Below are 12,279 nucleotides of genomic sequence, written 5' to 3'. Positions count from 1 at the left end.
AAAATACAAGCAGTCTCACAAAAACAGCTGTGTTCCACACTCGGGGCAGATTTTATGCTGCAGAAGCCAAAAATGTCCCTAGTGGTTTCCCATCCAGAAAATACTTCCAGAAGGAGTTTTATTCTTGGTCAGATCCCTGAGGTGCCACGCAGAGCTGGCAGCAGGCAGGAGAGGAGGGCACAGGCAGAGCCAGCCTCACACAGCTGCCCCAGCACACGGGCACTCCCGCTGCAGTCCCTGCCTGCAAGAGGATGTCCTGGTGCGAGGAGTGTGCAGGAGCATGCACTGCAGCTGACAGCTGCCCTCTGCCAGGTGGGACCACAGAAGCAGTACTATGTGGGTGGATTTCAATCTTGGCCATGTAAAGAGCCTCACAGTCATCCTTGCTGGAGAAACTGTGGACAGCTGTGTCCTCCATTTTACAAGAACAGAAATTTGCTTGAAAAGAAACACATATTCTTTTCAAGTTAATGACTAAAATTTGAGATTAACGAAAGAGTTCTACACCATAATATAATGTTAAAAGGCTCTACCATGAAAAATGTATACTTCAGAAAGTAGCCCTTTGTTCTACCTTCTTTTTTTTTGTTACAGCTGCTAGAAATAATGACTACAGAGTCTCTTTCAACAAAAGGTCATTTATGTCAATGGACAGAACACAGAGGATCAGATCACCTGCGGTAATTGCAAATTAATGCTCTACTGCTAATGCATTAACTACACAATATTGATCTACAATTGAATCATACAGGCTACTGTGAAGTGATTTTTACTTTAATATTTTTATGCTTTTATTGCTTTTTCCATAATGCATTTTCTCTTTCCACTGGAATTTTCTATAATTGTCTCTATTTTTAATTTCTTACAGCAAGATGACTTTGAAAAATGTCTGTCTGCTTCAAAGCCTTGTAAATATCTGACAAACCATCAATGTGACATGCTAAATCACATACATGACGCAGAAGATGCAAAAAATCCAATATACATCTTATTTTGATTAACTGTGGCTTTAAAAAAAAGCTCACTTATAGAAAAAAAAACATATTTCAGCCCCACTGGAAGCCTATAGTAATGAACTGTACATCAAAAAGTTGCAGCTAGACATCTCTGGAGCTCTGTGTATGAGAGGAATGCAGGATTGGATAAAGGAGCGCACGACAGATAGTTATTTTTTATTCCATGCTTGTACTGAAAAGGAGTTGGGGATTTGGGTGTCTTACAAAAAACTACCGTCCTAAGGAATCATCTGAAAAATGACAGAAACATTTCAGCATTTTACTGAAAAGTGTTAAAAATCGTTGCTTTTTTTTCCCCCACTATATCATAATGTGGAATAATGAGGATAAATTGCTGTATAAAATTTCAATTCCAGCTACAACTGACTACAATGATCCAGTGTGCTTTAGATATCTGATGCAAAACTTCCTTACATACGAGCACTTTGTCATTAGCAACACTAAAATGCTGCTCTCCATCTTCTAAGGCTGGGGATAGAACACACAGTGAATGCTGAAATTCTTTCACAGAACCATTCCCTAACATACCTGATCAATACCACTTGAGGTGGTTAGAGCATGTATCAAAATATGGGTTCGTCACCTGAATTGCATTATGGTGTAGGACAATTTTGTAAATGGAAAATTAACAATTTACATTTTGTCAATAGAAAATACAGCCCCACATTTTAAAAATTAGAGCAACTGGAAAAAGACAATAGAGAACCAATCACAGGTGAAATAGCTGCAGAGGTAAACCTGATCTTGGTTTTAACAGAGGTACATTTATTATTCATAAACCTCTTCACTAAGAGATGTACCACATGGCAATTAAATCAACTCACACAAAGCCTTTGTATTTTCCTTGCTTCTGAACACCATCCTCTCATGGCAGAGAAAACACTGGACTCTTGTCCAGTCAAAACAAAGGGAAGCCAATGACCACACAAGCACTATCATCCTGGGCTCTCTAGCTGTTCTCTGTAGATGGATCACTGCAGTCTGTGCTGCTTAATTGTATCAGACAGAATGTGTTCAAATGCTGGATGAACTGACATTGTGCACCCCATTAAAATACTGCTAACGAGGGGACATCCACACACTGTTCTTTGTAACAAGGTGGTGGTAGCAGGGCCAGTGGGCACGCTCAGGTTTTTAGCTGGAGCCAGGTGAGGACACTGCTATCATTTGGCACAGCTGAGTGGAGAATGCACACCCTTACTGCCAAAGCCCTGGCTGTTTGCTTTCTGCCTCTGGACCAGTCTATCACTTTTGCTTTCTCAGCAAAAGTGACCTGTCAAAACAACAGGAGTTTTCACTGTTCAAGACGAAAGAACTGAGGCATTTGGTACCAAGGACATTGAAGAGAGAAACTGGGATTCGAGGAAAAGTATATTAGCCAGCTATTTGTATGACCTTGTCATCAAAGATAACTTGTTCCAAAGATAACTTGTGAAGATGAGGTTACCTTCTTCTGTTTATCACAAAGTATCTTGCCTAAGCAGCAAATGGATTTTCAGTCTAGTCCCAGCCAAGTGTATTCCTTGTATAAATGTTTATACATATTACCTGTTTTCCCCTCTTTTCCATTTCCCTAGATGAGAGAAATTTATGGCATAATCACAATGACTTGCATGAGGTTTTCTAAAGGCTTATTTTTAAATAAGTGTAATTGAACTAGTTCAGACCCTTACATACACAGCACTTTTAGAATCCATTTATCTCAGATAAGTTTAAATGATTTCGCTACTTCAGTGAAACAAAAATAAGCCACTCGAACTGAGAATGGGTTTGATCTAGAGGAGTTTTAAATCAGTTCTAGAGCTGATTAAACTGGTGAAGTCTGAATACAGTAAGAGTTTTTTCATCATCTCTGGGAAAGGTCGGTTGGAAAGAGAAATTATTCTCTTAAGCACAGAATACCAGTATAGATCTGTTTCTGGAAGCTAGTTCCAGAGAATTTAACTATTTGTTAAAAGAAAATAATTATAGTATATCTAAAGGGAGCTATAGAGCTATACCTATAGAGCAATAGGAAAGAAGGGGACAGACTCTTTAGCAGGGTCTATGATGATAGAACAATGGGAAATGGCTTCAAGCTCAAAGAAGGTAGATTTAAGTTAAATAAAAGGAAAAGATCGTTTACAGTGAGGGTGGTGAGGCACTGGAACAGGGTCCTTAGTGTTGTGGTTGATGCCCCATCCCTGGAGACTTTCAAAGCGAGGCTGAATAAGGCCGTGTGAAACCTGATCTGGCTGTGGTGTCCTTGTTCACTGCAGGGGAGTTGGACTGGAGGGCCCTCAGAGGTCTCTTCCAACTCTAAGGAATCTATGATTCTATGAACTATGTAGTTAATCTTGTCATAAAAGAAAATTACCATTACCACTGCCCCATTACCAGTGGGGCAAACTAGAAGAAAACAACAACAACAACAGCTAAACAGCTATACAGTCTACATAAAGGAAACATGCATAAATTATATTTTAAAACTTCATTTTTAGCCATCCAGAAACAGATGTAGTAGAGGTAGAACAGAAAATCATTCTATGGTGTGTAGTTGAGATCATGTAACATTGTAACTGACAAAGTTACAATTGCAGCTCTATTAGCAGTAACAAATGAAATACATAGCGCTAAAAACACTCCCTTGCCAATCCTATTTTTTTTGTTGTTGACAAAAAATACTCTGTAACTGGTACCATTACTTAGTACTTATATTGAAGAAGCTCCAGAACATTGTGTAAAAAAGGTAGATCTTTTGTTTGTTGATGGGAAAAGAAGTTTGGAGCATTCTCAAACAAACTTAAAAAATAGGAAACAGTATTAACAAAGCTAAAAAAAAACATAACAAACCTATAGAATAACAGTTGTCTTCTAATCCAGCTCCCTAAAAAGCTAACTTTAAGTGCATTAAAAAATAAACAAACCAAAATATCAAGTAGGCCTAGATTTTTAAAATTATTTTTTAATTGATATAGCAAACACATGACTATTGTCAGTAGTCACCATAGCTGTATATAAAGGATGGTCACACTGAATCTAACTTTTAATGTCAATGTGAATTGTGAGAATGAAACCACTCTAGTCATCCCATGGAGTGACACAAAGCCAACATCCACAGCTGCTGTTGTCTTTGATGGGAACTCCACATAGAGGGGGACAAGTATCTACCAGAATATAGCATTATATAATGGAAATATGTAATTTAACTACCATGCGATCCTTATTGATCTGTCTAACATATGCTGCAATGATGCCCTGACATACCTATTAGAGCAGATAAGGGGCTGATTTCCAGCCAGTTTTCTGGTGCTCACATTAACAGGCGAGATACCTTTTCATTACAGAGACCACCTAACCAAGCCAGTTTGTTCAGGGCTTCACAACAACCCATCAGGAAATGTAAACAGCTTCAACCACTGTGTGCAATCAAAAACCTTATTCAATACAATGGCCTGCAATGACAACACCATATGGAGGAGGTACAGCTCTGCACCTCCTGTTTCAATAAGCATGCTTAAGAGGTACAGATTCCCAGATTAAGGAAAGTTACTTTAAATTGACTCCCAGTGGGACTTAAGTAATGGTTTTTGACATGCTTCTCTCCTTGAAAAGGCTCTTTGCAGAGGACAAAAAAACAAGAATGACTGAACAGCTGAAGCTTAACACTGTGTAGGCCTTGCTCATATGAAAAGGGAGATACGTTTAAAATTTAAATCCTACAGATTATAGAAAAAAGTGATAACATAGTCATGGACAGCCTTTTCCCAGATTGGTATTGTAACATCCAAAGTCTTCTTTTGGAAACTCCTACTTAAAATGAATGCCTTTCAGCAAGAAGCATGTCTGAAACTTGAAAACTGCTTTCAATTGTTTAAAAAGACCACTACAATAACAATATTTGAAAGGAAGATTCATTATGGCTTCAATTAAAGTTATTTTAATTTTAATGTTTTAAAGAAGAAAAGATACCTGTAAAACAGAAGCTCCACTGTGCAGAAACTGGAGCCCACTTTCAGCAGAGTCGATGCCTCCAGTTGCTAAGATAGGAAATCCTGGAAGAGCACGGGCTATAGCAGATACTGCACGGAGCGCAATGGGCCTAATAGCATTTCCTACAGAAAAACAGAACACTGTGTTAGCAACATCAGAACACCCCCAATGTAATTTATACATCCCTCATGGTAGAAAAATCAGGAAATAACATTTAATTATGAGATGTGGAGGTTATATTAATTATAAAATGATATGAACTGGGTTTCAAGTGATATAAATGCTTGTAAAGTATTTTGAACTTGGGTGAAATAAACCAAATTGCAAAAAGATTTGGAAAACATTGCAGAGCTGGGCAGCATTTTGTCTGTTGCTCAAAACAAAACTTAGCAATATCTGAGACAGAAAGCAATATTTTACCGTACACTGCAGACAAAGAGATCTATGCTTTTATGTAAAGAATCAGGTTGATTTTTTTGAACATGTATGTTGCACAAGAGGAAACATCCCATTTATTTATGCCTGACTAAAAATTGTTTAAAAGCACCATTTCACTGCACTTGACACTTCATCTGTCATTTAATGTTTTCCCTTTGAATGTTTGTGGATTCAGATAATCCTTTAAGTAAGACCCCTTTAACTATTAACATGACAGTCAGAAGCTCAAAAGAGTAAATTCATTTATGGTTGAATCTCTGAGACCACAGCTTACATTTTTCAAATGTTATATAGAGGCTGAGTCAGACAACTCCTTGCTACATTTAGAGGAATTATGATTAAAGTCCCAGTACATCTACTTTGGCTACAGCCTATTGATGGTAGGCAACTATTTTAAATACTCATATAGATGCTGCTTGTTAACTGATGGATGACGTAGGCAGTTGACACATTTAGCTATTTATTTTTAGGTTATTTGGGATTTCTCTGGAAAACTCCTGTATTTTTAAGAATTCTACATAATGTAGAGAATTCTAATGATTATTTTATGTTATCATTGGAAAACAACACTGTAGTTAGGGGAGGGATACCTTATTTCCAGAGGAAGTGGGTGGTTGTTAACCTACACAAGGAAATGGAAATATACTGTGTCAGGTAACTGGGGGAAATGCTACGATATAAAAAACTTCTGAACACTTTTCATGGGCATTGTTATAACCTTTAAAGATTTAACCTTCTAGAAGAGCAAATAACCAAAGGGTAAAAAAAAAAAAAAAAAGGAAAACCAATGCAATGAACAAAGCAAGTGGAAGAAGTAGCCACAATTAAGAAGCACAGGAAAAGAACAAATATAAGCCACTGCATCACAACTCTGCTTAAATGCCTGACAAACATACTTGTTTTTTTTCAGACAAAACTCCCTTCTTCAACCCAGCTGATTTGTGCTGACATCCTTTCTCTACCCCTTCTGAAGCAGAAGCACCACAATCTGCCAGCTGGATTTTTAATCTAGGAAAGTCTTTAGCAAAAATAAGTTCATTTTTTTCCAGCAGCCCTGTCTCACTGAGCCCAACACCTATGCTACCTCCACTGTCCCTGCTGGCTCTTCATCTCAGATAGGATGAAATGAAGGATTCTGCTCTCTAGGAGCAGCCTCTGCCTTGCTCATGCATCAGCAGAGCTCCCCAGACTGGCTGGATGGGTCAGTGAGCGGAATGATCCCACACAAGTTCAGGTCATAAAATCTGTCATGATCTGTTTTAAACAGAACAGCCGTGCTGCCATTTAGAAAAGGAGATGGCTTGTCAAAGTACTTTTCCATAGCAAAAAATGGAAATTTGATTTGTCTTAACCATTAAAAATACTCTGTGTTCAGCTCACATTGCCTTTTACAACATATCACTGCCCCTCAGTGCAACTCTAACAGACAACACTGAATTAACAGGTGATCCAGGCCCATGAGTATTATGCACATTCACATGCAAAAGCTCAGCTAAGCAGTCTCTATCAACATCTGTCCCGGATTCATCACAGAATTGCCTTCTTGAACAATGGCATCTTCTTCTGGCTTAGGACAGACACCCTTCTCAATTGCTGACCTGCTATCAGGACACATGAGATACTTCAGTGCCCATGCCAGTGAACAGGACTACTCATAGGTTTTACACAGATACTTCTTGCTGTTTTAACAGAGGCTACACGAGGATATGGTGTTTTCTGCTTATAAACTGCCATTTTCTTAAATGGCAGCCTAACCCAACATGTACTATCATTAAGTTTTGGGGAAATACTAGAGCCTGGTTCATAAAAATTACAAATCTCACAAAAGATGCCTATAAGGAATCTAAATATATTACAAAAGGGAACACAGAAAGGAGCTGGCACTAAACAGGAACTTTGTTCTGGATGATAATTACTATTTGTCATCATTTGAGCTAGATCAATTGTAATGAGTTTGAAAGGAACAGAATGATTCTCTGAAGAAGGATGAATGCTAGTACCCAAACAGCAAATATTACAACAGAATTGATGGGCTAGTCCTAGAGAAAGACCTGAGACAAAAAAAATGTAACCTGGGTGTTACTGCTGATGGATTTATTTGTAAAGTCTTTCAGAGGCCATACATATTAAAACATATACTACACAGCCAAGAGCATTAAAATAAACTCAATGAAAAATATCAGTTTGTGAAATTTTTCAGTGTTTGAAATTGAGGCTACAGATAGGTATCAGACTTGCTATATTGTTTTCAGGCACTGACACAGCTTCTCCAGAATCTCACTGTGATGAAGTAGTTATTTTTCAGAAAGGTGAAAGAAGACAGAAACTGGTAACTCTGAAATTATGTGTCTACAAGGAAATATCTTCCCAATCTGCATGAGTTAAAAAATGACATATGGATTGAGGCATGAAGTTTTATACTCTTTTAACCCCAACGTATCTCTAAGAGCTTGCATTCTATCAGTTTTTATGTCTTACAGATCTTTGATCTAAATGATACCCTATAGAAAAGAGTTTCACAAGAAAATATTCACAGAATATAATTGTTCCTTTTTTCAGTCTGATTAAATTAGCCATCTTTTCACTTAGATGAAGGTCTCTGTACCACGGTCAGTGAAGAAAAAGTTTACTTATGTTTTCAGCACAATAGATAATCAGAAAGGCCTTCAGTCAGCCTAAAGAAATCAAGTACATGATTTGACAAAGCCTAGCAGACATGGCAAGGAAGCTCAGAATTTCTTAAGGAACACATACTTTTTGGTACTAGCTACACTTGATATCCAAAACATAAGTTATTACTTACATTTGGTGATTGGTAAGTTAGTGAGAAATTGGTACAATCACAAAAGTATTCCATTCACCTCTAATTCAACTAAATGAATTTAAAAACATTTCAGGAGTGCTTCTGATGAGCTAAAATAAGTGCCTCTACTGACAATCAAAGGGTTGGCTGAGGTGTCGGGCATTTATCTCAGCATTTTTTTCTTTAGCATTTGAGTCTACAAAATACAAAAAGAGCACAACAGAACACACAGCCATTCTCCAAGACATTTCAGGAACCTCCCTTCTGTAATAAAAAGCACTGTTCTGGAATACAATGTGGTTTATTCGCAATAGCAGATTGTACTGCCTAGTGAAATGGTGAGAAAACCTTCAGATTACAGAAAGAATAAAAAATGTAGCAAAGCCAAGCTACCAAGAAACAAACAAACAGAAATAAAACAGGTAGTGAATTTGACCGAGAGTTTCTATTTTCCTGCATTTTCATGGGAGTACCATAGCAAGGTAATAAAGTTCATTATAGAGATTTCTGGAGAACGAGTTGAAAAAGTGAAATAAAGGAGATTTAATGCCAAATTTTAAAGGAGTTGTAAGTAGTGGTGGGAATTTGCAGAATGTTATTTGATAAATCCAGTGGCATTTAAGAAGCTGAGATCCAAATAAAGCATGCGTTTGAAACAGACCTCACATACTGAAAAATAAGCGTCCACCACATACTTTGACATGTTGAGACCTGTAATTTCACTGGTTAAGCATCCGTAGCTGGGAAAACTGCTGGTATGGTACTCTCTTGATAGCAGTGTTACAGATGCTACAAGATGCTAGGTATGTTTATCATTTGCCTTGCTATAAAATAATGAGATTTAATAAACAAAGTAGATTTATCCAAACCTCAAACAGGGGAATGAGATTTGAAAAAGGAGGAGAGAAAATTATGTTGTAGAGATGCTATGCTACTGTACGTTGAACACTACTCTTTCAAGTCTCTCATCTGGAACAAATACTATTACATAAAGACTTAAGCAATGAAAAACTGTATAACGCAAAAGTCCATGATCCTTTTTCTTGCTGTAAAACAAAGTAGGGTTTTGTTTGTTCATTTGTCTTTCTTTTTTTTGTTTGTCTGAATAAAAGGTCAGATTTTTCATGACTATCAGGGGCTGACGTAGAGGAAAGTCAAGAGGCAAAATACATTGTGAAGTAGAAGCAGAGTGCACACCAGTCAAACACCTTGCCCAGTTCAGCACAGGCAGGCAAGGCTGATGGCAAACTGATGAGAGGCATTCTACCTGCTTATTTGTTTGATCATTTATTTTTCCTTGGGAAGTAAAAAACACCTTACCAATGCCAGAAGACAAGTTTTAGTAAGCCTTTTGTAAGTCCTTGGAGTCTCTATAGGACTCAGTTCTGTTAAACACCAAAAACTTTCACTAGATTGAGGCTTGAGAGCCAAACTTAATATCTACTTCAATGAGAAACCTAGTGTTAGCTTCAAGCAACACAGTAGCTTAGGAAGTTCTGAGCCAATTCAGAACTTCTTGACCCTAGCGATTTACCCATGGGGAAAAAAATTATTCTCAGTAATCTTCAGCACTGGGCTCCATTCTCACTTGCAGTATTCTGCACCAATATGGAGTCTGAAGTCTTTAGGATAACTGCAGCAGCTCTAAATAGTTTAGGTAAAAATGATCCACAACCAACAGAATTGAGATGAATCAATTCAGACTGAAAACACGGCGCCTGAATCTTGAAACAATCTGAATGGTCTTTATCAAACTCTGCATCTACAAGATAGACAGATTTACAGGAAAAGGACACTCTTACACCTTTGGCATGCTTTGGTAAAAGCAAATATTGTTAACGATGGTTACTAAATGGAATAAAAATTAATTTGGATCATAATTCTCCCCATTCTGTACATTGCAAAGTGATTTTTTTTAAAATTTGCATTATATTATACTGCAGTTCTGTTTTACAAATTTAATATCAAACTTAAACCACAATCTGTAAATATTACAAAGAAAAATAAGCTGATACAAAAAGCAACATTATTTGTGTTTAATAAATTATCATTAAACTCCATGCTACAAAAAAAAAAAAAAAAAAGAAAGAAAGAAAGAAAAAAAGAATAATCTAAGCAACATCACTCTCCTTGTTTCTCTAATTTCATTTTCAGAAGACAGCTGATGTTGTTATCTCCCTGACTGATAAAATTAATAGAGCTAATGTCAACAGAAGCCAATGACTTCAAATACCAGATTTGGGTGAAAAAGCTTTACACAAGGGAATTGATCTGGGAAAGTTCAGGCACTGTGGATGATCAATCCAATCCTGCAGAAAGTAACTAGATAAGGAAGTTTGAGGATTAAGAAATAAACACAGAAAACATAAATCTTTTGAAGACATTTCCTGCCAAATATGTGAGCTGCTTCAAACTGATGATCAAAGTACTATATATTTATACTACCTGTATCTGTAAACAGTCAAGGGAAATGTACAGGATATAAACAATTCATTTGCATGCCATTTCTTCTGATTGCAATTATTCTGTGTGTTCTTTCTCTCTCCCACCTGTAGGTGGCCACCATAAGCTACACTTATCAAATAACTCATTAGCAGGGTTTTCAATACTGTCATATCCAGATAATTAGCAATTTATTTAAATAACCAATTTCTGTGGAAATAATTGCCATGGAATGCCCTGAACCTACTTTTTATAAACTATAATAAAAGTGTTAAGATAATCCCTGACATTTGCAAATGCCATTAGTTCACCTTTCCTTTTGATAGTGCTGTGGCATTATGTTTAAACAATTACCCGATAAGGCGGCAGTTTAATGAAACAGCATAGCAGGCATTTTCTTCAAAACGGCCAGTGAATGCATTTATGTAGGTTGCTCTGAAAGTAATGCCTCCTATTTATTTCCATAAAATTTACAACGAATAGAAAGAGAACAGTAACACTATTTGGTAGAGCAAATTCTCAGCTACAAAACGCTTTTTTTCAACATAGTCACCACCATTAAGTATGCATTTTCACCAGTGATGAACAAGAGTCTGCATGCTGTACTCATAAAAGTCTACATGGCTGTTCAGAGCGTGGCTTGCCATTCACACTGCTGTCACCACTGCTGAAATGCACTACCCACTGTCTCACTGTGCTCGCATTCATTGTTTCATCTCCATAAACATTCAGCAAGCATCAATGAATGTCATCAGATGCCATTTTTTTCTGCATAGAGAAATTCAGTGACACACTTTTGCTTCATATGCACTTCTGTGTTGGATGTCATTCTGTCAGACTGCCCCTCTGCTGTCATCTATCATATTACAACAAAATGTAATGGAATACTGGTGGGAAGGTTCAGCCTCTACTGCCATATGACCAGCATCTGCTTCTGATGTCATGGGCTAACATCATAAAACAGGAGACACTACTTCTGGAGCAGCCCTCATTCTTGCAGAAGAAAATCCAATGAATAGACATTTAGAGGGAAAGATGATCCACAATGAGGTCCCAAAACAGGGCACTCAATATTCAGTGCACTAAAAAATACAAGATGTGCCTAAACGACAAGTTCACAATGGACCTTCACAGAGCTCTGATGGTACATCAGAAGTAGAAATGTTTGTGGCTGTTTACCAAGAAGCTTACAGATTTGTTCGAAGGCACGGTTGCCCCTGTCAGCCTCAGAAGCAGCACTGCCTTTGTTTGAGATGGCTTTAACCTCCTCCTCAACAAACAACTACAGTGGTCAACATGACCCTGGTGCCAGGAAGCAGGATGCGTGTGTGTCGAAGCGTCTGTGTGGGCATTTTCGTGCACACAGAACTCAGGTCATACAAAGGCAATGTAGTATTTCTGAGTAAGGACACACTGGCAGAGTGGCAACTGACTGCTGAGCAGGGTGTTGAGGCTTATTTTAACAATAAAGACATTACTGAAAAAAGCAGTATGACCTTGTAGCTTATCTATAAAACCTGAAGCATACCTCGTACTGTGCAATACCCCTTGGTCTAGAAAGTCCAAAGTATGAGTAAGGGAAGGAGAATGTATCCAAGTATAGCAAAC

General features: G+C 37.6%; 1 protein-coding gene across 11 annotated transcripts in view; it reads right to left on the bottom strand.

Annotated features, from left to right (window-relative positions):
• DPYD (dihydropyrimidine dehydrogenase) overlaps positions 1-12,279 on the bottom strand; it is a 333,346-nt gene that overhangs the window by 56,138 nt on the left and 264,929 nt on the right. For all 11 annotated transcript variants that reach the window (XM_021404735.1, XM_021404734.1, XM_021404738.1 and 8 more), the window contains one exon: positions 4,968-5,110. In XM_021404735.1, the coding sequence (XP_021260410.1) occupies positions 4,968-5,110 (143 nt within the window). The remainder of the gene's footprint in view (positions 1-4,967; positions 5,111-12,279) is intronic.

This window comes from Numida meleagris, chromosome 7 (genome assembly GCF_002078875.1).
Source record: "Numida meleagris isolate 19003 breed g44 Domestic line chromosome 7, NumMel1.0, whole genome shotgun sequence".
Lineage (NCBI taxonomy): Eukaryota > Metazoa > Chordata > Aves > Galliformes > Numididae > Numida > Numida meleagris.
This window is presented reverse-complemented; position numbering and strand designations above follow the sequence as displayed.